Source organism: Diceros bicornis, chromosome 20 (assembly GCF_020826845.1).
Source record: "Diceros bicornis minor isolate mBicDic1 chromosome 20, mDicBic1.mat.cur, whole genome shotgun sequence".
Taxonomy (NCBI): Eukaryota; Metazoa; Chordata; class Mammalia; order Perissodactyla; family Rhinocerotidae; genus Diceros; species Diceros bicornis.
This window is the reverse complement of record NC_080759.1, coordinates 30,473,449-30,500,710: the sequence shown is the minus strand read 5'-3', so window position 1 is coordinate 30,500,710 and position 27,262 is coordinate 30,473,449. Positions and strand designations below refer to the sequence as shown.

General features: G+C 36.7%; 1 protein-coding gene across 5 annotated transcripts in view; it reads right to left on the bottom strand.

Annotated features, from left to right (window-relative positions):
- The window catches only part of RICTOR (RPTOR independent companion of MTOR complex 2), a 114,961-nt gene extending 91,563 nt beyond the window's left edge, over positions 1–23,398 (bottom strand). For all 5 annotated transcript variants that reach the window (XM_058564191.1, XM_058564193.1, XM_058564192.1 and 2 more), the window contains exons 1-2: positions 23,345–23,398; positions 23,126–23,173 (exon numbers count right to left, since the gene is read on the bottom strand). In XM_058564191.1, the coding sequence (XP_058420174.1) occupies positions 23,126–23,173; positions 23,345–23,393 (97 nt within the window). In that variant the 5' untranslated portion in view covers positions 23,394–23,398. The remainder of the gene's footprint in view (positions 1–23,125; positions 23,174–23,344) is intronic.
- Between the last annotated feature and the right edge of the window lie 3,864 nt (positions 23,399–27,262).

The following is a 27,262-nucleotide window of genomic DNA, read 5'->3' as shown; positions in this document are numbered from 1 at the left end:
ATACATCTGATAGTGCTTTTGAGATATTTGTTTTCCATACTTCTACTATAGGACCATGAGCCTTCACTGAAATCTTCATCTGAAATCTTGGGGTTAGACAGGTTTAAGAATTCAACAATCTTTTATTTTAAAATGTAATACACCACAGATTTAACATCCCCAACAGAGTTAGGGGCAGCATTGCATATTCACATACAGTAATATTGTTTAGGTGAAACCCATGAGTAGGCACATTGAGATAATACAAATTCTGGTCAGGTTTTGCTGCTGAGTGAGTTTAGGTCAGGTTAGGTTTTGTCAAATCAAGTTATTCATAGAAATAGCTTTCATTTTTAGAGTCTCTGGGTTTTCAAAGTTGTAGATAAGAGATTGTGGGTCTGTACAATTAATATTACCAACATTCCAGATCCTGCACTCTTTTCTACAACATAGTTATTGAAACTGTCACTTTTCCCATTCTCCAAATGACACAAAATATATGGCAATACTGAAAAACTTAGATCTCCTTATTCAACTTGGATAAAGTTTAATGAGAAATAAACCATATCATTTCAGAAAGAACTACTGTTTGTCAGCGTAGAGAACTTAACCCCCAACAAAAAATTTTGTACCAATTCAAAATAAAAACTTGTTTAGGATAAAAATACCAATGGAAAGAAAGACTTCTAGCCTTCAGAGCAACTACCTAGCTATCAAACTGTATCTGAGAACTACCAACATGTGTATCACCTGGGAGCATGTTAGAAATGCAGAATCTTGGGCCCTCTCATACCTGCTGAATCTACTCTTCATTAAAATAAGATCCCCAGTTGCTTCATTTGTACATTTATGCAGAAAAAAGTTAACCTAGCAGGGCTAACTGTTTTTCCTTAAAAAGGTCTGCTAACAAGGTTGGCCCCTGGCTGGCATCTGGAAACAAATTTCAGGAGGGTTCCCACCACCCTAACTGATAAAAATGGCTCACTGGGCCAAAACTGTTTATACAAACAATTATGGCTTATGCTGAACACATGCTTTCCTTCTGCAAGTCTGGAATGTTGTTACCTGCCAGGCAAAGGCTGCCTACTTGACGAGTCCTCAATAAAAACCCTGGAGGCTGAGTCTCTAATGAACTTCCCTGGTGGACAATATTTCACATGCTGTCACAATTTGTTGCTGGGGAGAATGAAGCATTTCCTGTGTGACTCCACTGGTAGAAGACACTAGAAGCTTGCGCCTGGTTTCCCCCAGATTTTACCCCATGTACCTTATCTCCTTGCTGATTTTGCTTTGTATCCTTTTGCCATAATGAGTCTTCCTAGCAAATTACTGAACCTGGGGATGGTCTTGAGAACCTCCAACACAACAGTAAAGTTTGAGAAGCACTGCTCTAGAGCTTAAGTGCAGGACTTGAGGACTGTGGGCTAAACCTTGGGCCAGTCAGTGCAAGACAAGGAATCCATCCTGCATAAAGTCAGACCTTAGGACTATGGTCCTAGGAAAAAGTGTGAATTAGAAGAACATTCATCCACCAGAGCAGACAGCAAAGAAAAGTAGCTCTGGGCAAAGTTGAAAACAAAAACAAAACAAATAAAAAGAGACTTCCCTGAGACTCTGAAGCCACATGTAAACCTAGATGTACGCTTTTGCATTGTCCAAAAAAATCCAAACATGACAATTTCAATTTAAAGTAGCTCCTAGCCTACTGTACTCCCAGGCAGCAAGCAGAAGCAAATTCAACCATCAACCACCCCACAAACCCACCCACCCAACCAAGTGACCACCATTAGCCTGGGTAACATAACAAATGTAAGTTCACAAGTGAAAATCACAAACAGAAGGAAACGTGAAAATAGAAACAATAAACAAAAAAAAAAAATCTAAAAAGATTTTAAACATTAGAATTATCATAAACATACAAAAATGAAATAATTATGTTTTACATATCTAAAGCAGGGGAGTTAGGGGCCGGCCAGGTGGCGCAAGCGGTTAAGTGCGCGCGCTCCGCTGCGGCAGCCCGGGGTTCGCTGGTTCGGATCCCAGGCGCGCACCGACGCACTGCTTGGCAGGCCATGCTGTGGCGGCGTCCCATATAAAGTGGAGGAAGATGGGCACAGATGTTAGCCCAGGGCCGTCTTTCTCAGCAAAAAAAAGAGGAGGATTGGCGGATGTTAGCACAGGGCTGATCTCCTCACAAAAATAAATAAATAAATAAATAAAGCAGGGGAGTTGGCCAACTTGTTTCATAAAGGGTCAGACTATAACTATTTTAGGCTTTGAAGGCCATACAATCTCTATTGTAATACTTAACTCAGCAGTTGTAGCACCAAAGCAGCCATAGACAATACTTACATGAGCATGGTTATGTCCCAATAAAACTACTTACAAATGCAGCATTCATAAGTTACATTTGCAAGATTTGCAAGGCACAACTTGCAAATCTCCAGTTTAAAGGAAAAAAAGGACTGAAAATATAAGATTCAAGATAGCATTATAAAAAAGAAATTTACAAACATCCAAGCAGAATTTCTTGAAATAAAAATATCAGGATTGAAATAAAAAACTCAATGAGGGGGATAAACAGAAAAAACACAGTTGAGGGGACAATTAACGAACTGAAAGACACATCTGAAGATTTTACAGAGAATGTGGCCCCCAAGAGAAAAGGAGATGAAATACCTGAAAGTGTTTAAAAGACAAGAAAGATAATGAGAAAGTCTAATATGCAACCAGTAAGAATTCCTAAAGAAGATAAGAAAAAATATGGGAGATACAATATCAAAAAGTCAAAAATTGAAAAATTTTCAGAATTGTTCAAAGATGTGAAATACTTAGAATCAGAATGCCTAAGCAATCCCAAAGTAGGAAAAATAACCAGCTAAATACTTTTTTTTTTTTTTTTTTTGTGAGGAGATCAGCCCTGAGCTAACATCCGCCAATCCTCCTCCTTTTTTTTTTGCTGAGGAAGACGGCCCTGGGCTAACATCGGTGCCCATCTTCCTCCACTTTATATGGGACGCCGCCACAGCATGGCCTACCAAGCAGTGCGTCGGTGCGCGCCCGGGGTCCGAACCAGCGAACCCCGGGCCGCCGCAGCGGAGCGCGCGCACTTAACCGCTTGCGCCACCGGGCCGGCCCCCCAGCTAAATACTTTTTATTCAAAATGTTTAAGACCAAAGCAAAAAGAAATTGTTAATACAGACAGAAAAAACAGATTATTCAGAAAGAAAAGCAATTCGATGAACAGGTTACTTTTTTTTACATATTAAAAAAAATGAAATCAAAAGCGTGTGAATCTTACATGAATTCTGACTCAAAATGATATCTGTAAAACAATCAGGAAAATCTGAACACTAACTGATTATCAGATGATATAAAGAAATTACTGTTAATTTACTTAGCTGTGTTAATGGTATTGTAGTTACATATTTTAAAAGTCCTTATCCCTTAGAAACACATATTGATGCACTTTACAAATGAAATAATATATGCCTGGGATTTGCTTTAAAATTATCCACAAGGGGAGGAGGAGGAAGATGTACAGATGCAATAAGACTGCCCTATATGCTTATAATGGTTGAAGTGAGGTGAGGAATACATGAGGGTTCCTTATACTTTCTTCTCTACTTATGTGTATGTTTGAAAATTTTCATAGTAAAATATTTTTAATAAAAGTCTGATAATCCCAAGTGTTGACAAAAGTATGGATCAAGAGCAACATTTACATATTGCTACTATGAGGAGAGAGATATATATATAAAATCATATAAGCAGTAATTCTTCACCAGGTTGCACAATCTAGAGACATTTATGTATGAGGACCATGATTCATGTACAAGACTATGTATAAAATCTTTGTTTATAATAGCAAGACACTACAAATAACCGAAATGTCTATGATCAAAAGAGTGAATAAATAACTATTATTTATTTAATAACATTTGCCCTCTGGGTTTTCATCTAAGCACTTGCCAGACACTATTGAAGAAATTTTCTCATTTAATACTTATAATAACCTTGCAAGATGCACAGTATTATATCCCTTCCCACAAATGAGAATACAGGCTCAGAAAATCATATAGCATGTCAGATATTTCCCTGCAAATTATGCAGCAAGAACGTGAATTTAGGGGCCAGCCCGGTGGTGCAAGTGGTTAAGTGCTCGCGCTCCGCTGCGGCGGCCCAGGGTTCGCCGGTTCGGATCCCGGGCGTGCACCGACGCACTGCTTGTCAAGCCATGTTGTGGTGGCGTCCCATATAAAGTGGAGGAAGATGGGCACGGATGTTAGCCCAGGGCCAGTCTTCCTCAGCAAAAAAAAAAAGAGGAGGATTGGCAGATGTTAGCACAGGGCTGATCTCCTTACAATAAAAAAAAAAAGAATGTGAATTTAGATCTTCCCTACTACAAACTCAGTTTTCATTTCACAATAATAATTAGGAATGTTTATTTTCAAAAAAGGAATGACATGCTAATTTTCTAAGCAAAATAGCTTAAATTGATATTATAAAAAAAAATTCATAGTATTACAAAAGTAAACTGTAGTTAATTCAGACCTGCAAAACTTACCAGTAAAGCCTGAAATAATGTTGTTTCACATAATTTGTCATTTCTATTTTACGTGTCCACATGTGTGTAAACATACAATAAAACAGGGGGTTGGGGGAATTTCTGACTAATTTATCTCAAGCAACCTTCTTAATATTGTCATAAGTCTAAAAGTACAATAACAGCTGATCGACCTTTAGTATATAGAGAGCCGCCTTCTTTTTCTAAAAGTATCACTACATTAAGTGATCTCTAAAGTTTCTGCCAACTCTAAACTCTAAGTGCTTATTCAGCTTCAACTTTAAGGTTCCACACCAGTAAACTTCAACTACACTATTTCATAACCCATGAAACCCTTCTTTAGTGCAAAGCTTGGCTTACTAAAAATGCTCACTTCAGAGCAAGAGATAAATATTAAAGAAAGAAAAATAACAGTATCAGTTAAGAATCACATGCATGCTGCTTTTAGCAACATGTAAGAGTGTTCAATTGAGTGTTAGATTACATGCAAACACTTTCATCTACCAATTATGTTTTTAAAGGCAGATCACTAGTCAAAACTTTTCCATAATCTTTCTCTTATTTATTTTAGGCTATTACAATGTCCTGATGCACCCAACCAATACTTTCTCTGGGAAATGCTAACATTAAAAAAGTATAACACAATTTAGTAAAAATTAAGTCCTCCTTCTATTTGCTAAAAATGTAAAACATCCCTCAATCGACAAACCAAAACCCAGACATTATACAATTATATTTGTTATGGCAAAACAGGTTTCAACTCTAGTGTCAACCCTAGTGCTGCAGGATTATGAAGCCTCAGTGTCACTCAGGGGAAAGAGTGTCACGATCCCTGAGCAACCTCTGCCACAGCACACACTTTCATTTGACAACCTTAAAGCATGATTTTACTTTTCCAAACGCACAAATGTGCTTATGCTATAGTTTCTTTAAAAAATATTCAGGACCCAGAACATTGCCTGGCACATAAAAAATAAACGTTTATTAAATAAATAAATGTTGATCCACAAAATTAAAAAGCAAAATGAGGTAAAAAGTAAAGATTTTTAGCTTGAACAGCCAGCTGGAAATCGAGATACTAAAAGGAAACATATTGCAGGGAACTCATTCACTAAAAAAAAAACTAGAGAAGAACAAATAACAATTTTAAAAATACGCAAATAAAAGTTGTGATATATAACAAGATTTTTCCAAAAATTTGTCTATGAGCCATTCTGCTTATTTATCAAAGCTCATATTCAGAATAAAAATTAAAAAAAATTAAAGAGAATAAAGATAACATTAACTTCACCCATTCTTCTATTTTCCCTATTTCTCTATACTTCCAATGTTAGATGTAACATCTAAATGAAAGCATCTAGCAGCAGCAGCAGGAAAGTAAAATGAAAAGAATCATATTTTACAGAGGTCACATAAGGCTAGGAACTCCCTTCTCGGCCTCCTGATTTGTCGGTCAAGCTTAACTACCCATCCACTCTACATTTTTTGAACGACATGCAACTGACTGGAGCTTCTTTAAGAGCAAGGTCTGATTTATCTTGTAATCTCAGCCTTGAAACTTCAGAGAATTTAGCAGAATACTCTACCTATGGTAGACACTCGGTATTAACTGAGTGAATGAATGAATACAGCATTGCCACTCAGTGACAAAGGACTGTCATTAAATTAATGACAACTCAGGCATTATCTGGTAATTCAAAATATTAAAGTAATTAGGGTTAGACATACATAGCTTACAAGGAAGCGACGTATTTTAATACAAGCATCATTTTTACAATGTTGGTTTTGCAGCTTTCTCTTCTTGAAGGCAATACTTAAGTCTCATGTGATTCAAACTGGATATACAGTGAAAGGAGTAATTCATTCCCTTATTCATTCAATTAACATTGATTTAGTGACATGTGCCATGCAGAGCCTTCTCCAGGGGCTACAGTCCACTCTCCACAGAGCAGACAGAATGATCTTTCCAAATAATGAGATATCACTCCCATGCTTAAAACTTTCTAATGACTTCCCTTTGCAAAAGTACCACGATCTCCAAGTTATTACTTGCCTACCTCTCTAGTTTCATATTCTCCACTCTTCCTCTCACTTGTCAAGCACTTATGGAAAGAATCATATTGGTTCTTTCCACTCTCTGGAACTTTGTACTATATGTTCCTTCTACTTGGAAGACTTTCCCGCTACATTTTCTTTCACATGATGCCTCCTGGTTAGTCCTGTTTCAAATAAATATCACTGCCTCAGAGAAGCTTTCTCTGACAACCTTCCCAAACATCAGTCAACTCTCTTTCACATACCCAATTTTACATTACTCAGAGCATTTATTAGTACATAAAATTCTGTGTTCACATGTTTATTGTCTGCATTCTCCCCACTAGAATATAAACTCCTCAAGGGCAGAGACTCAATCTTTTTCATCACTGAATCACCAGTAAAAAAGAACAGTACATAGCACATAGTAAAGGTCAGTAAGTATTTGTCAACTGTGATTGAGGGAGGCAGACATGAACAAATTATAGCAGTATTATAAGAAAGGTAACAGATACTACGTAAGCCCAAAGAAGGAAGACGCTTACCTCTGCTGGGGAGATTAAGACTAGCTTTGTGGACAACTTGCTGATAGCTACAATGAAGAGAGTAGATTGGGAAAAGATAGAACTAGAATAGGGAAGAGTAGTTATGAAGCCAATGCAATCATCCAGGAAAGAAACTGAGGGCGTGAATAAAGGCATAGCAACAGAAATGGAAAAAACAGATTTTACAAGTATTTCAGAGATGAAATCACTATCATCCGGTTGCAGATTTGATGTGTAGAATAAGGACAAGGAATGAGGCTAGGACGTCTCCTGGGTGTCTGATTTGGCCACATTAAAGCACTGCTCTTAACCTAGATGGGAAATACAGAAAGATTTTTAGAATAATAAGATGATTAGTAAATTTGAAACACAGACAGCTTGATATACGGGACTACATGGTTAAGATGTTGAGGAAGCAGTGAAAAAACTGGTCCAGAGCCCTCATGCTACAATGCAAATTTGATAGTCGTTTGTTCAGCCAATAAATACTTATGAAGCACGTACAATGTGCTGGGGCTGTTCTAGGCACTGAGGATACAATGGTAAACAAAACAAAGTACGTGTCCTCACAAAACTTACTTTCTAGGGAGACTAACAATAAATAATCCTGTAATGGCAGTAGTGACAAGGGCTATGGAAGAAAAAACAATATAAAAGAATGGAAAGTGATGGAGATGGGGGCTACTTTAGATAGACTGATCAGAGAAGGCCTCACTGATAAAGTAATATTTGAACACAGAGTTAAATCAAGTGAGGGAGCAAGCCTACAAATATTAAAGGAAGAACAACCCATACAGAATGTAACAGGGGTACAAAGGCCCTGAAAAGAGAATATGAGTAGGAACGAACACAAGGAGGCTGTTTTGTCAAATACACTAAATAAGAGGAAAAGAGTTAGGAAATGAGAATGGTTGTACAGGTAGCCAGGGACTAGATTATAATAGCAGTCATCACAAATAGCGGTAGTATGTTTAGAAAAATTATCTTGTCACACACATTCCAGAATTCAATACAGTGTTGAGAATATACCACGTGTTCAAAAAATTCTTTTCAAATTAATTAGTGAAATCAATGAATTAAATTTCCATTATATTTGAGCCCAACTTATATTTGACCATTTTCTGAACTTCAATTCATCCCCAAAGGACGAACCAAACAGCAGTCTAAAGGACTATATTATAAGCTTTAGCAATCTTCAGAAGCAAAATTTTTAAAATGTTTTGAACAGTGACATCACCACTGGAACAAGAACATGCCCTTCCACGGGGTCTGCTTAGAAAGAAACAACATCTACCTCAATGTATATAATTTCTAGATTGTCTGCTAAAATAACACATCATTTGAAAAACCCTTCACATTTTGTGATGTTTTAATAATCAAAATATCAATTTAGACCAAGTTCTGAGCATGTTGGATAGCCAACAGTTTATCATACTACATCAGCTCTATTCTAGGAAAAATCATTCAAAACAGCTGGGGAAAAAAAAAGATGTACCAGTATGTACAAGAGAAACAAGTAATATAATCCTGAAAAACATGGTTAAAAAATATAGAAAAGCATTTTGTCATTCCTAATTAACTGAATCAAACAAGCAATTACTCAAAACCACCATTAAAAACAAGTATTCTTTTGATAGCTAATAATTCATATTCAGTTTAAATCTGAGTGCTCAGTGAACTAAATAGTCTAGACTCAATGAGCAAGGATCTTCCAAGGTTATTAAATGTCCCCACCTTCAGAGAATTCCAAACTTATTGTTTTCTATACTTCCAAAGAGTAGATGCACCAAAACTTAAAACATTTTGAATATTTAAAACTAAGTAAATACTAATATTTTTAAAATTATCAACATTTAGAAAATGCACTTCATCAGAAACTTCTTCTTCAGTATAGTTGAATATTTTTGTTTCACTTTCACATTTACTCTTGCTTTTGCATACTGAAATAAGTAAAATAGTCTTTATTCTACTAAACTATGCTAAGCACATGTTGCCAAGTTGTTTTCAAGCATTTAATCAATTTCCTATGCAATATCCAGTTCTAATTTCTTGGGGACAAGCACCAAGAGATGGGCAGCAGAATCTTTTTCTATCAAAGCACCATCAACTCGCAGGGGAAAAAAAAAACACTAAAATTCAATGAAGGATTATGTAAAAAAAAATACTATCGAAATAATACAATAGGGCAAAAGAAAAACATAGTCCATTTCTACAGTATGCCCTACTACAGTAAAGAGTCACCAGAAGAGACTAGAAATAGAAAAAGAGAAACAGAAACTAACGAGAGAAATTGAGAAAAACAAGGGAAAGAGGGAGAAACAATCACATAAACATACTTTATAACTATCAATGAGGTCTTAGACACTCGCACTTAATCTCATAAGGTTCTAACGTGTCTATTAGAAAAATCAATCACATTACTTGATGACTTCAGCATATGTGAAACCTGGAGCAGGATAAGACAGAGTTCTAATGGTTCCTTTTGACCTCTTAAGAAAGAGTATCAGACAAGATATTTAAACATGTATGCTCTTTCAAGAAGCATCTCTATTTTGTACTCTTAACAACTTTACAACTTTGATGTACATTTAAAACTACATTGTAAATCTAACATATTAACACATATTGATATTTCCACGTTAGCATATTATTTAAGTGAGGACCAAGAAATGTTCATCATCCTCCCTTTTTCTCTACAGAAATACTAAACCAATTTTGGTAATCATTCTACCAATTTAACTAGGTCAACACAAGACTTTCACTGGATTGGATTTCTAATTTTTCCAACTTTCTTTCTAACCTGTAGCTTTAAACTCTTTTGGTGATCTGATTATCTATACTTCTTCTTTAAACAGTCATTAAGAAAAAAATTAAAGAAAAAAATTCACCTATCTAGATGTGTTAACTGGCTAAAACCTATTAAATCAAAAGGTGAGGCTTAAGAGAGCAAAGACAGAGATATTCAGAAAATGATTTAAAATTTTTAAAGAAAGTTAGAATTAGTGTAATGATTCCAAATTCTATCCATGCATATAAATCTACTGCCCAGACAGAAGGCAAGAATCCATCCACATCATGACATATCTGACACACATAAGCAACTCGGATTAAAATAACTTTAACCATGTACAACAACATGGTGATACAATATAATATTGGGCACATGAAATCAGATACAAAAAAGTATATATTGTATAAGTACGTTTAATAAAGTTTAAAAACAGGCAAAACTAATCTATGGTTTTAGAAGTCAGGTTAGTGGTGATCCTCGGTGGGGCAAGTGGTGCTGGGAAGGAGACAGAATGAGAGGTTCCAGGGTATTGCAATATTCTGAGTCTTGATCTGGGTTCTGATTATCCATGTGTTCAATTGGTCAAAATTCATAGAACTGTACATTTATGACAAATATTTTTTGGATCTGTGTTTTCTTTCAATAAAAAAAATTTTAATAACATTTACTACTCTCTCACTATACTAGGTATCTTAACACATAAAGAGAAAAGAGGGTCTAACATCTCCACATAGTTTTCAAGGCCCTCAATAACTTAACCCTAACCTATAAATCCAATATGAATACTAAAATTCTATATCCTTATTACTCCTTTCTCAGTAAAATGTTTCATGCCTTTACTCATGCTCTATTCCTCTTGATTTAACTCAAGTTGAAACAATGCCCCACTTTTATTTTTTTCCTACTCACACTTCTCTCTCTCTTCTCTCATCTCCTTTGCTTGAATTGACCACACGAAGAACACCTAATATCTATATATTTCTCTGTGCCAAAATTGTAATAAATATTTTACAAACATTTCATTCACTCCTCAAATAAATGTTATCTTCAATACAAATGAGAAAACATGCTCATAAAAGGCAACTTGTCCAAAGTCAAAAACTTCTAAGAGGCAGGGTCAAGATTCAAATCCAGATCTGTCTGGCTCCAAAGCCCATGCTCTTAGCTACAGTGCTAAACTGTCTCTGTATCACGCAATTAGCATGCTATTAAATGTTCTTTTGTCCATATTAGTTGTATTTTGTACCTTATTATATATATTTAATTAATCCTACTATCCATATTGCATATATATGTATCAACTCTAACAAGTCATATCTCATCTGCCTTGAACTATGCTATTAGGCAATAACCTATCCGGAAAAGAGCCAGGATGCAAAAGTAAGCACTCCAAAGGATGGCAATAAAAATTCAAAGTATGTATCATCACCAAGTTTATTCACTACAGGTCACATATATTATTGACAGTAGGGCCTCTTAATTCCTCATAATCACAACCTATTTATCTTTATTTTCCATATAATATTAACATGTCCAGTTATATAGTTTCTATTTCCAGTACAGTAAAAGTAAAAAAATAAAGAATTAAAAGACTTCAAAACATAGGAACAATAATTGCAACGTAAAGTGATAGCTGACAGCAATGAAATAGCACACAGGAATAAAAAGAGCAGTCCAACGCTACACAGGGTAGTTATAAATTGTCTTCCCCCCACTCCCAACACAGTAATTGATACTCATAATGATGACTCTAGCCAAAGACAAAAAGTTAAAATACAGTTGATATATTCGTCTTAAGAGAGGAGAGAAATATGTAATGGTTCCAGAAATAATTTTATCCAAAATGGTTAAAATGTACGTTTCAGAGCTCAGCCAATAACTTGCTTCCTGAGGGCTCCAAATCAACACTCTTACAATATATGCCCATTTAGTCACTAATTATTCCACCAATATGATTTATATTCTATTACACCTGTTGTTTTTAGAAAGATTGTAAAGGGTTAAGTGCATGGGTTTTGGAATCAAAAAACAATGAATGGGATTTGAATCCTACCTCTGTCTCTTACTGCTAATATGACCTTGGGCTAGGTAGGTATCCTCTGGGCCCCACTTGCTTCATAAGTTATATAAGAATATTGATACATATTTCCTAGGTATGTAGGAAGACTAAATTAGGTAATTTAAGTAACGTTTTTAACATATAAGGTTGCCAACATATAATAAGGTTACAAATATGGTAGCTGCTGCTGCTATTTTTTATAATCAAAGACCATGTCTTAAACATCTAGCAACCAGAACAACGCTGGACACATAGGCAGTAATCAATAAATACTTGGTGACTGGCCTATAGGATGAGAAGAAAAGGGTAAGAGTCTCTCTCTAATAGCATATGGCCCAATCTGATTACAACTACCACTTTTTATTTGTAAATATTTATAAAATAAAAGAATGAAAGAATTGTTTCAAAGGAAAGAATTAGGACCAATTACTGAAAAATTCTTTTATTAAATTTTTGGCTAATTTCATAAAATAACTTCATTAACAAACATAGCTGCTCAATAAAGGAACAAACCACTTTAAATAAGCTACCTATCAGTAAAAGGTCTGAGTGATAATAGATGACATCTGTCAGATATTGCAGAGAAGATTCCTGTTTTGAATGAGAAAGCTAATAAAACAATTTTCTAAAGTAGCTTCCAAATATGCTTAAAAATAGACACACTTATATACACACATACCTCCCCCAAATCCACTCATATTCAAGTACCCCATGTGAACACTTAGTGGCAACATAATTATTTATTTAAAAAATAATTACACTTTTTTTCTGTAGTATTTTTACAATATAGAAACAATTACTGATGTAAGTGAAAAATTTTTCCTAGGACTCAAAAATAAAGTCTAAATTTTTTAAATAAAACAAAATAACTATTAGAAGAAACAATAACATAGCAAAAGGCAACTGCCATAGTTCATCCACATTTCTTATTCTTTTTTTTATTTCCTTTTGAAAAATAACCAGTATCTTTTTAAATTTCTTCCATTTTACTAGGTAAAAAATAAAATATATTTATGTCTTCAAAACAATGTTGAAACACCACCCAACACTGAATTCTCCCATGACAAAGGAGAAAAAGGTTATTTTAAGGCTCTTATTAAAATATTTAAAATGATTTAAACATTTTTAAGACTATGCTAATCTAAAATTTAACTCATTAAAAGGTTGTAAAATCTATCTTAAGAATTATTCTTATATGACATATGAACTCTTATATGACATAAGAATTGTAATTTTTTTTTTTAATTTATTTTCCCCCCAAATACCCAGTAGATAGTTGTATGTCATAGTTGCACATCCTTCTAGTTGCTGTATGTGGGACCCGGCCTCAGCATGGCCGGAGAAGCAGTGCATCGGTGCGCGCCCAGGATCCAAACCCGGGCTGCCAGTAGCGGAGCGCGCGCACATAACCACTAAGCCACAGGGCCGGCCCTGACATAAGAATTAATCTGACCTGCTCTATATCAAGTTATGCCATTCAAAATAACAACTAGAAATTACGACCTACAGCAATAAAATAAAACCACAAGTCATTCTAAATAAACAAGGTAGAAAATAGCTATCTGTATTCAAATATCCCATTATTATAATTTTATACTAATATCATATGTGACAGATATGATTAAAAACTTATCTACAACACATGTACTAAATAAAACATTCCACAATATTCCACTTGCCACCTGGTCACACACAGAAACTGTCTTACAGCTAAATGTTAGAGTTCACAGCTCACCTACCTCCAACCACTGGAGTCTTCTCACTCTTTCTGCAACTCTATTCCCCTCAGTTTTTCTTTTTCTTTTTTCTTTGTTTTTTCTTGGGGGAGGGGGCTGGTGGTGATGGTGGTATGGTGAAGGTTAGGGAGTGTATTATATAGAATTATGAGTGGGAAAAAAACAGGGCAATTAAAAGTTTTACTATATAAGGGATGAACATTAAGCATGGAAATAATTAGCAACACTATTTTAAGATGTGATTCCCTGAAGTACGAAACTACTGATAAAAATACATATGTGCACGCACACATCTAAAAACAGTTAAATACACTTTTATCTGGCAAGCTGTTCCTTCTTAGTAACTAAAAGTAAATCACTTGGCAATCTTCTTTGCTTATATCTTTATTCATTATATGAAATTACACTGGACTCTGAACAAGATTACTAAAATCTGTGCAATTGGCAATTCAACTTTCATTTTGCTGCTTTTATAGAGCAATAATTTCTCCAAACATTGTTTACCCTTTACCCAAATAACTAGAGGCCTGGCTAAGGTGTCTGGATTTGGCAATGAAACATTCCATGTTCTTCAGGATAATCTTAACTTCAAATATTCTATCTCACTGTCGGGCCACATGTTTAAATTTTGAGATCAGAAAATATGGCCATTTTAGTGTGGAAAATAACAAAAACGCTACCCATCTCATTTATAGTCTCTATTTCCAAATTGCACACATCTAGAAATAAGTTTGATAAATTTACAGAGCCCTTTGAACATGCAATATTAACAAAGGGAGAAGAAACACATATACTACAAAACAATGGGAGAAAAAGATCATTTATGCTTGGGTTTGGAATGCAGCCAAGCATTTACACACTCATAGTCACAAGCACACAATTACTTCACAATATGCCTAAAAATCTCTCAGTCCAGTCCAGCACTATGGTCAGAGGTCAGAAAAGCCCTAATTTAAAATAGTATAATCAGTCTTCAGTAGTCAAGAGATTTATATATGGAACTCATCACCAACTTTTTCTCAACATTATCTTCAAATCCTGAATAATATGCCAGGGAAATGTTAGTTCACAAAATTAAGTTATGATTTTTAAAACACTGATTCAGAGCTCTAAACGCTACCCTTTTATGCAAAGGTCTTACAGGTGTCAACACTTCTACGAAGTCTTCCCTCTAGGTCATTCCTTATCTATGTTCCATTTTTTTCTGAATTCCTTTGTCTTTTGATTCCTTTATAAAAATAACTGGCAAGTGCTTCAGATACTACTGTCCTATACCATATCCTGATACAGATATATCCCAAGCATAACATAAACCCCTTCAAGACAAGAATTATGCCTTCCTGATTAACAGTAACACTTACTAACCTGATTATATAATATACTCATCAAAAACATGCTAACTGACATTAACAAACCACTACAAATCCAAATTCTTCAACATATTAAGAGTAAAAAAGTGCAAAGTAATTGAAGGAGCTAGATTCTTTAAAATCCAGGTAATTGAGGTTAAAAAACTCTTTTCTATATTTCTTAATAAACTCAATTGACTCCTTAAACAAGATATGTTTGAAGCCTTGGTATATCCTCAATTTTATTATATTTTATATAAATTTCATCATTACCAGGTACATTGCTCAGTTTATGCAACCTGTCTGGCTAAACAACTCCATAAGAGGAATTTTAAGAATGTACTCATGTGTTTAGATTCTCTTTCAACCCTATGACTTTGGACATATAAATGTTATATTTAGCTAGTTTTACATAATTATTTTCAAATTTAGTTTGGCATCTGTATAATTTTATAAGTGCATTCACTGTAGAGAAAATACTTGAAAGCAGCTATTCAGCTTTAACCTGGCCACACTAACAAAAAAGCACAGATAATACAAAACAATGGATGATCCAAAAAGCATTAACAGTCAACTCTCAATTATTCATATGTGGATTACCTAATAAATATTTTAGCCTGTTTATGTCCACTATTCTAATAGTATTTGCTTAGGAGATAAAAATTGATGCTAATAATTCAAATAAAAGAGGACATCAATCTATTGTAGGACAGGAAAGAATATAAAATCTTCCCAAGCCACATATAAATAATGCTATTTAGATTATACATTTAGCACTCTTCCACGATTATTCACCTTTTTATTAAGTGCAGGTAACTGAGAGTGGACTGTATTTAGCTTGGTGACAGTCAGAGGTACAGATACACAGGCATGCAAACCATTCACTCACCCCACTGTGCTTTTCACAGCCCTATTTTCAGTAGCCTGAGACCCCAGGGGGAGGAGGCAGCAAGTCACTGCAGATGATCTCTTAAAAGGAAATTGAGAGTTGACTATAATTTACATTTAAAGTACTATGAAATACCATCACTCCTACATGTATTCATTACTGTTTATGGGAATACTTCTCACAGTGATTTAACAAGGCTATAAATGCTTTGTCTTTAAACTTGCAATATCCCAGAAACATGGTGATAACTGAGAATCACATAGACAGAAGGTGAAAGTGCTACACATATAAAGTAGTATGCATTTTAGAGATCAGGAAACTGAAGCCTAGAGAGGTTAAATAGCACACCAAGATCATCCTCAGATTAAGGAAGAGCACAAGTGGGTTCTCCAAACCCCAACTTCAGTGCTACAGTCTTGCAGTCCCTTCAGCCCAAAACTCTCCTCTTGGCTTCAAAGATCATAATCTTGCTAACTTTCTTTTCTTTTGTTGGCCCCTTTCTTCTTGATTCCTACGCTGAGAAAACATACACTCTCATCAGCTTATCCTCTAACACTCAGATCTTCAGCTCTTTTCTCCATTTACATTCTTCCTTCTCTCAACACCCTGTGCAGAGAACTATCAGATCACAAGTTCAGAACTACTAAAACTTCCATTCCAGTATTTGCTGCTACCTCTTACACATCTCTGGCAGAGTCAGTCACCTGAGATTCAAAGTACAAAGCTGAACTCATTATCACCCTCCCAAAATGATTTCTCCATTTCACGGCACCATCAATTTCACTGTCTCTCAGGACTGTAAACTTCAAATGCTCTTTTGTTCCTACTTTCCTTAATACTGTACTACTCCTTTTCCCAGCTCTCTCTCTCCATTCTTCCATTCAATAAATGCTTCAGTTATTATTATATGACAGATGCTGGCAAATAAGTTTCAAGATTTAATGAGGGAAAAAGAACTGGACGAAGAATTTAAATAAGGCAATGGTAAGTAATATTTAGAAAGGAATAAATAAAGATGTGGAAAAGTAGACAAGGAAGCAATGAATTCACACTGGGATGATAAAGAAGGATTTCCAGAAGTAGCATGTGACCTAGACCTTAAAGAATTAGGATTTCAATAAAGAGTTCTAGAAATGGAATTCTAGGCAGAGCAAACAACCTACACAAGGTCAAGTAAATATCAACCGCATGCCATGTGCAAGGAATAACAAACAGTTGTCTTTGACTAAAGCAATGTGTCTCAACCAGGGGCATAACGCAATCCCCAAGGGAAAGAACAGGAATGGGAAGGCTGGTGCTTTAGACTAGCAAACTCTCCCCAATCCCCTTTGAGAAGCATAGTGTGTAAAGAAGGGGTGTAGTGTGTTACACAAGTGAACTATGCAGAGAGGCAGACAGATTGAGAATAATATGGTTAAGATAGTACAGAAGAAAATAATTCGGCAATAAATCATAAAAGGGCTTCAATGCCAAGCTAAGAAATGCGGACTTTATTCTGTGAGCAAAAATGAGTGTGTCAAGCGTGAGTGTTGTGTGTGTGTGTTTTTTGTTTTTTCATTTAAGGGAAGGACAAGAAAAGATCTAGATTTCAGGGAAATAATCCTGCCAAGCGTACAGCAGAGGAAGGGAAAAAAGGTGAGAGAAAAGATGATTTTACTATCATTCAAATAAGATAATGAGGATGTGTACTAGACCAATGACAATAGAAACAGAAGGAGAGATTGGATTCAGTAGATATTTCAGAGGCAAATTGGAGGAACATGGCAACTGAACAAAGAGGATGAGAAGGAGGTCTCTAGCTTGAATAACAGAGGATGGTAGTGGTAGCTAGAAAGTAAAAAGTGGGTACAAAGTTTTATACATCACAACTTTGAGATGATTACCAGACACACATGCTAATATGTTTTGCAAGTTTAGAAGAAAAAGTTTGAATAAAAATGTGATTATTGTAACCATCTCAATTCATTGATTTTTAAAGCCATGAGTGAAAAGGCTGCTCAGGGAGGTAGCACCAGTAGGAGAGGAAAAGAAGATCAAGGACAGAACGTTGGGGCTCACTTGTTTAAGGACCTGAAGACCAGCCACTAAACAGAGAAGGAGCAGCAGGAGAGGTAGGAAAAGAACCAGGAAAATATTTCACAAAAGTCACGTGAGGAAAGAGTTGCAAGAATAGCAATAGTGTAGTGGCTACAAGTGCATGATCTGCAGTTAGTCACGCACTAGCCCTGTGACCCTGGCTGAATTACTTACCTTTCCGAGTTTCAGTCCTTTAGAATTTCAAAGCCTACATCCTCAACTGTAAAACAGGGATAATAAGAGTACCACAAAGAGTTGCTGAAGATTAAGCGAGATAATATATTTCAGTGCCTGGAACAAAACTATTAATACAGTAGTAGTACTAATAATAGAATGGGAACTTAAAAATGCCAATGAATTTTGCATGAGGTTACTAGCATTCTTAGGTTACTAGCATTCTTTAAGAAACTATTTCCAGTACAGGGAAGAGCTATGCTTACAAGACTATAGTGGTTAAGGAAGAAGGCTGTGGAGTGAAGATCAACTATTCTGTCCGTGGAACCTATGAAAAAATAACTGTTTTGCAATCTTTGTCTTTATCTTTTCACATCTCCCACCATCATCCCATGTCTAGTATAGTATCTGATCCATATGAAGGATACAACAAATGTATGCTGAACATGAGAAACTGAGACAATAGGAAGGAAGAAATGAAGCAGCAAGAGATCTTAGTTTTATAAAGAATCTTAGAGTGTTAAGAGCATAAAATATCTATAAGATAGATATCTTTAATATCTTAAAGTATTAAGAGCATAAAATTCCTTTCCAGGTTAGCCTTGGAAAGGAACAGAGATGCTTCTCTGACTCAGGGAAACAGAAGGTAGATACAGGCGAAACATAAAGGGGAGAAGACAAGGGAATTCACATAAGACAGCTTCTATCTTCTTAATAAAGAAATAAAAGTTCTCTGCACAGATTAGGAGGATTCCAAAGTTAGTGTAGAACCTGAAGAAACCAAATTAGTTGATTCCTCCATTCCATATATATTCAACTTCATTTCTGTCTCCAACACCCTAGTCTAGTCCTCCATCATCTCTCAGATTATATCACTGGCCTCCTGGGTTGCTTTTCTTTCTACTGACTTTACCTTTCCCAAGGGGTGAGATATTCTCTCAAGAGCCCATGTTTCCTTCCACTATGTCTACTAGTATTCTTGTGAGAAGTCAACCCCTCTGTGAAGCTTTCTCTGATCCTCTATCCACCAGACAGTTAATCATTCTCTCCTCCAGGCTACTTCTGTTCCTTGTACAGTTTGATTACTTAATTTATTGTTCCATATTGCAATCACTTCTTTATGTTTGTTCCAGCAAACTGCTAAAAGGGGAGTAACGTCGTCTTCATCTTTATTCCTCCAGCACGTAATTCAGCATTTAGTATATAATTGGCAGTCAGCATTTGTTTTGTCTAACTGAAGTGAGAGATTAAACATGAGTAATCTCCTAACTAGATGAAATCAGAAAACAAAAAGTTAGTGTTCAAATCTGCATCATTCAGATAACCTTTCTACTTCTCTAAGTATTAAACAGCAACTAAAACAGTCAATTTTTTTATTCTTACTAATGGAAAAGTAAAACGGTTGGATAATCAAAATATATATAAAACTCAATACTTTTAAATAAATTATATTCCAATAGTTTTATTTGAATATAGGTATGTCCACGTCCTGAGAATTCACTTTGAACACAATAATTAAATTATACTAGGAAGGGCTTACACAGGAAGAATATGCTGTCTTTTCAAGTTATTCAGTACCAGGAAGAGATGTACCACTGGACTGATAAAAAATAGACTATCCTTACAGTAGAAGTGGCTAAGGGAAACATTTGGGTTTCAAAATAGATTTTGGCATGCAAAACAGAGACAGCATTTAATGATATCAATAGCAAATACCAGGGACTTTCACAAATTAAGTAGAGTAGTTGTCTGAACAAAACTGAAAGCAAAAATTACCAATAAGTTGACTGTAAATCTACTACAATGAAGTTCCTAAACTAGATCAAAATTAATCCATCAAAGATTTTTAATTAAAGCACACTATGTATGAACCACAGCACTAACACCAATACCAAAACCAAAGAATCTTAAAACTCTCCTGGGCCTCAAGAAGCTCGTAAGGCTAGCCAAGTCATTATTACTAAGAAATGTTCTGGAAGCAGGGAGAAAAATTCTAAGGTTCTACAAAATATCACATTTTATCTAAAGTACATATAATAGATTGCTCTTTGCTTAGACTAATTTATTCATAATCTCAGAGATTACTTTTTACAGTTGTCATATTCAAGAACTCTACTTCAGACAGACTATACCCAATTAATAGTATGTCTCAAAAAATGAAAGCTTCAATACCATAATTCCTTATTAACAAGTTTATAATATTTAAAACAATCATTTGAAATATTTGCAATATTTGATGTAAATATTTATCACATTTGAAATGTGATATAAATAATTTTGATTTCACAGTGTAGGAAGGCAACTAACATTTATTTAACATTACTCACAAAGTAACAAGTCCTGTGCTGAGTACTTTAATTAAGCACTAGGTCATTTACTTCTCACATTCATAATAACCCTTTGAAGTTACCTCTTTTTTTGAGATGAAGAAACCAAGAAGAAAGCAAGGTCAAATAACTTGCCCCAAATCACAACCCAGAACTACTGCACTTTACAGTCTTTCTTTTCACAATACATTGATGGCTCCTTTAGGAATTACAATGACTGTGACCTCTATTTTGTAATGAACTTTGTTAAATGGCTACACAATGAATTTCTCAAAGGTTACATAAAAACAATTAGAATGAGAGCAAACACTGCATTAGTATTAAAAATATATATTTTTGGTTACCCAAATTTTATCTAAAACATACTGTAATCCAATCCACAAACAGCTGCCTTCAGCTGCAACCCAGACTGCCCCACAGTTCTCAAATTATTACTAAAGTTTAATTCCTCAGGAACTTTCTTTATGTTAGATCCATAAGCCTTCTTTTAACAATGAAATGTTTGTCAGAATAGCAATTTCTTAAACAATAGCGTCACTATATGATTAATCTAACTCAGGTTACTTTTTTTATCCTAAACTTCTCTAGGATTTAGGAATACAGTTCTCACATAACCTCTCATTCTTAGTTGTATAGTGCTTTTGCAATCAGTTTCAATTGGCTGTGTATATTTTATTCCAAACTGAAGAACATTTTGTCAGGGTAAGAAGAAACAGCACTTACTATACTTTTGGTATTATCCTAGAAACACCTTGTTAAAGCTCAGGAAATACAGCATTTTAAATAGTATGCTTACTATCTGCATTACTTGAGTAAAATTGGAATAAACCAAAAATATCAAATTTAATTTGTACATAAGTTCTTTTACAACCCAAAATTTTTACATCAACCAGAGAAACCACTATATATAGGACCTCAGCAGTCTCAATTAAAAGCACAACTATAACTTACTTCTAGCATCACATCCAAACAGGTTTTTAAGGCATGAATTAGACTCAAGATCTAATAAATGCTCTTTTCACCTCTAAAACACATATGCTCAGAGATAAATTAAATCACTAATAAACTACATCCCTTACAGAACTCAATGCTAATTTTGAGCCCTGTGGGAATTTTGCTTACTTTGTTAGGAAATTTACTAGAAAATCTTTTCCCATATATTTTACACAGATTTTTCATATCTGTTATATCTAGTCAAGTTTCTGAGCTTACACAAGTCAAAAGCTTTACATCTTTCTATACTAATATTCAAACCCCATCTGCTGAAAAAAATGTTCCAATTTAGTGCGTTAGTGATCTATTTAGTTGCCATTTCTATTACTTAAGCCCTATTATGTTTTAGAAACTCTTCTGCCTGTAAAAGGAGCCAGTTCACTCAAAACTAAGTCCCTGAACTTTCAGAACATACTGTTACAAAATGTACTCTCGTAGCTAAATGAAAACTAGCCTTTTAGTTTATAAAAACAGTAATCTTACATTATGATATACAAAATAAAACAAATTACAGAATGCACTATGCTCTAAACACAGAGATGAGCCTCTCAACAAGGAGCCTGCGTCTGACAAACACCATAGACAATAACTGGCAAGTGCAACACAGGTTAAAAAAATGTTTTTTCATTTTATATAGAATGTTTACAAAGACTTTTCTTAACTTCCTAAAGTGTTTTTCAGATCTCAAAAAGGAAACTGATTCTGTACGGCTGAACTAGGTTACACTCGAAGCTACAGCCTGTGTGAAATATGACTTCTTCGGAATCAGTAGACCAAATCCTGTTTACCGTGGAAGAGAAAAGCAAAACCTTGTATATAACTACTGAATCTTCAGAGAGATGTTGTCGAATGAACTCCAGGGACTGATCGAAGATACAGTGGCCAGTGGCCGAATTAAGTCTTAAAAATATAACCGGGGTTTACCCAGTTGCGAAGGTGTAAACAAACCCATCGCCACTGCAGAAGGTAAACAATGAACCTGCAGCGAGGGTGAGGGGGCGGTCTTTGCCAACTACAGTCCCAGCGGCCCGGGAAAGGGAAACCGGAGGGAAATACGGCGTAAACCAGACACTCAGCAGTATGGTTTCACTACCGAGTGATCAAGGCTGCGGGTTCCCCAGGGCGGTGGGCAAAGAGAGAAGCAGTCACGCAGGCAACAAGAACCGAGCAGGTCCGGCTTCTGCTCCGGGGGCCGGGGAGGGCAGGATGTGGTCGCTCTTCCCGCAGACATCCTCCGGCAACCTAAGTAGCAGCCTCTACCTCCCTCCGGCCGCCCCTAGGATTCGGCTGCACGAGCCCCGGGATAGGAGCAAAACGCTCCCTCGAGGGTCCAGGGAACCCAGAGGGTCGCCGAGTCCCGCTCGGTGCTCGCCGGCCCCCGCAGCCCCCAGAGGCCCGGAGCAGGGCTCGGGGTGAGAGAAGCGGGCACCGAGAAGGGGGATGGGTCCGGGGAGGCGGCCCCGGGCTTGGCTCCCGCGGGCCGGCAGGCGGGGCTCGGGCTCTGCCTCCCGCACCCCAGCCGGTCCCGAGCGGGACCCGCCCCTGCCCACGGCCCCCAGACCCCGGCTCCCCCCCGGCGCGCGCCCTCGCCGGCGCCCCGCGTTACCTCGGGTCAGATCCAGCGGGACGTTCTCCTCGCCGCTGTCATTCCGCCCTGCGCGAAACAGACACACAGCCCCAATTAGGATTCGCTCGCAGGCCAGCGGCTGCAGCCCCGGCTCCAGCCAGCGCCCCGGCTCGCTCCCCCCGCCCAGGGCCAGGGGGAGGCAAGTGCCAGGGGTGGCTGGCGCCGGGCGGTGGGGGGTGAGGGATGCAGCGGGCTTACCTCGTATTCGGAGGTTCTTCAGCGAGCGGCCGCGGCCGATCGCCGCCATATTGACGGGTTTCAGTCACAACACCGGAAACCTCGCCCAATCGCGCGAGAACCCCTTCCCCTCCCCGCGCGCCGCGCCCGCCCCCCGCGGCATCTCCCCCGCCCCTCCGCGGCGGCGGCGGCGGCGGGCGGTGCTGGCTCTGCCTGGGACTGGAGGGAGCGTTGTGCCGACCTGGGGTCTCAGTGGAGCTCGCGGTGCGGGTGCCCAACAGTCTAGGAGCCGGAGGGCGCGGCGATGTGCCCGGCCCTCTGAGAGCACGTCTGCGGGAGGGGGGCATTTCCCACGAGGGGAATCCCATTGATGCGAGTTTGCAGCGTGGAGGATGCTTCCCCTCCAGCGGCCGCGGAAACCATAGTCAAAACCGAGGCGAGCTGGAAGGGGATCGGGATGCGGCCGGCGGGCCACCTGCTGAAACCATCCTGCATGATTCTCCTGCTTGCTTTCAAGCCCTGAGATAGACAGTCTCCCTTCCTTATTCATCAATTAAAACGATTTTTATTAAAAAAACAAAAACGCTCCGCACAGTTTTAATGCAACAAATCCCTTCCTAGAGTCGCTTTGCTCCAACCAAGTTAACACGTAACAAAGTTAGTTTTCCACCGTCGCTCTGTCCCCCATACTAAGCAGCTTTGCACTTGATCTTCCAAGCCACACTGAGCCAGGAGGGATCCTCTGAGTGGAAGTGGCTGGTTGTAAGTTTTGTTTTTGACCGCCGGGCGCAGGACGGGAGAAGAGGATGTAAAAGCCCGAGCGCAGGGTGGTCGTCCCGGGCGCTGGGTGGGATTCTTCCCGCGCACGCGCGGGCGCCGGGAGGCCCAGGGAGAGGGTTTCCTCTCTGCCTGGAACCAAGGAGAGGCTGCTGTGAGGGCTGTTTTCTAGCTCCTAGAACAGTAGCTAATGTAAAAGTTGTGGATTCGTATTTTTTATACATAAGCCTAACTGTTGTTAACTGTAGAGATTTTAATTCTAGAAACTGCTATAGCTAATTAATATATGTGTAACTGGCCCTTGACCCAGCAACTTTCTCTTACTAGATTAACTGTAAAGAGAGGTTGAGCGTTTTGTCGCCTTTTATCCCTCAACTTTTGTCTTTCTATTCCATGAGACTGGAAATTCATTAACAGTGGGATCTTGCCTTAACAACCTCTCTTTTCCCAGCTCCCAGCACAAATAAGTGTTCAATAAATAATCGGATGAGTAAATCCCCTGGATTCCTTCTTTGTTCCAACGCTCTTTTTGATGTAAAAAAATTTAAAAAGCAATATTGGAGATACCAATTGCAGTCGTTAATAATAGTGAACGATTGGAAACACTTAAATGACCAAAGGTAGGGATTATGCACATTATTGCAGCCATTAAAAATGATGGTGTAGGTCTAGTATATTTATAGGAAATAATGTTCATGATATTAAATCAACCCTTTTTTGTAAACGTTTAAGATACATATCAAATTAAAAGTATACTTGAGAAAATGTTTTACATGTCTGTGTATGTAGAAAAAAGTCTGAGAAGATATACATCAAAATATTAACTAATTCTGTTCCGTTCAGTTGTAGGATTACAGGTAAGGTTTTTTGTTCTTGTTTGCTTTTAAATGTCCTATATTTAATATATATCTATGGTAAAATAAGTAAAAGTTTTAAAAAGAAAAATAAAAGCAGCATAGAGTAGCATCATTACAAAAATAAAAGAGGAACACTGCTTCCTTAGGATACTACCCTCTGTATACTCCAGGTCCTTTTCTACTGGGTCTGCAATCAGGTACCTGCTGCTGATATTGCACTTAGATTCAAGCATGCTGCTCAGAGTACTTTTTAAAAATGTCTCCTGACATTACCAGTAGTAATTTTAATAACAACAAACTTGCTTCCCTTTTTGTAGCTTTTAAGTCTCAGTGCAAATTATTTATTCTAGTTACAGCCTAAGACAAAAATCACAAAATTTGAAGTCTGGCTAGGACATTAAAAATTTTGTATTTCATCCCTCCACGTATCACATTCCCCCAGTTTAGAAAAGCAGAAATCTATCAATGGAAGTTCTACTAGAGTCTTAGAATTGTTCCAATTTTCAATCAACTCTTTCTATCCTATTTTTTAATCCTTATCTGTTCTAAATGAACTCCTTCCTAATACAATTTTCTCTTTTCATTTTCTCTTTCAGTCTTTCATGAAAGTGAATACAACTGATCCACTTGTAAATTACTTAGGGTACATGAGAGCCTGAATCTAATAGCCTTGCATCTTTATAACTGTATGTTCCTTTTTAAAGATCATTATTCAGTTACTCCATCTCTTCCCGGAGAAAAAAGTTATCTTTCTCCAGTTGTACAATGGAACTAGTTTTTCCTCTGTTACTGTGTCAGTCATTTGAGTGGCTGTGTTTTCCACATTTGTTCTTAAGGTGAATGGCATTCCTGGTAAAAAGAACAAGTTCTTAGTGTTTGCAAATGACACTCAACTAGGAAGCAGGAGTTTAGGTAAATTTTAGTAAGGAATACATTTCATAATCCTGTGTTTGGTTTTTAAACAATACATTATTGATCCTGGTCAGCTTGTTATTTGTTAAAACCCCTAAGTTATCTTCTGTACTTGCCAATAGCTAGCCATTCCTCTTTTTGAAACTTATTTTTCTTCCTTGTTTATTTTAGCCCACCCCTATGTCTTACTCATTTTGTTTATTTCTTATTACTTCTTCAATTTTCCGGGTCATTTTGATTCTAATCTGGTCATTGAGAATGTGACTTCCTCTTTTTAGTTTTCATTTCCCAACTAGGTTTCATTTGCTGTGTGAATTTCTCATAGTATTAGTCATTGATAAAAAATGTTATTGAGATTGGGTCCAGAACCACACCTCTAAGAAATGACTGTTCCATTCTGAAGATAAAATGACTTTCGTGAAGAGTCACTCTCTATGTTCTATTTTCTATCCTATTGCACACAGTAATTCTAGTTTATAAACCAAATTTTATCAGTTTCAGATACAGTGGTAATGTTAACAGAAACAAAGCCTTGCCAAAAATCTTAGTTCCCTTTATCTATCTGCCTAATTACATAGGCCATGTGAAGATAAAGCAAGTTGAAAACCACAACATTTGGTCAGTCTATTTTTTAGTAATTTCTCGTCATAGCTAAACCACACATTTAACATCTAGATAAAGGCGATTAAAATGACAGGCAATGAACTAAATGAAACAAATGTTATAATCCTACACAAGGTTGATTATGAAGATTCAGCCTTGGTTATAGCAGGAAGTAGCCTCTTAGTATTATTCCTGTAAATTTTAATCTCTATCCCAAAATCTCATGTAAATTTTATTTTTAAAAATTCTATAAGGTATAAAGGCCCTCTGTGAAAGCAGTTGTAAAAGGAAATATAGGCCTATGTTTGTAAAAGAAGAAGATACGTATATTCATAAAATAAAATCTAGAAGGGTATGCACTAAAATTTCAACAGTGATTTATCTTTGGTTGGTAGAATTTTGAGTGATTTTTACCTTTCTTTTTCTCATTTTAATTGTTCTAAAACAAATTTTTACTCGTGCAAATTTTTTTTTAAAAAAACGTTTGAGAGAAATTGTGTTGGCTATCCTAAACCGCAATGATAAACACTGGATTATAATAATTTGTTGTGCAGTGGACCTCTCAAAATTATTTGTGCATCTCATCATCAAAAAAAATAGCATTTGTGTGCATACTCCAATCATGTGCATTTACTTTTTTGTTAAATAGAACATAAAAGTGAAATAACAATGGTTCAAAGTAATGGAAAATAATTTTTAGTGTTACTTTACTAATGGCGCAAATCAAAACAACGGGGCTGAATACACTTCATTATTTTTTAAATTTCCTGTTGAATACTTTGTGATCCAG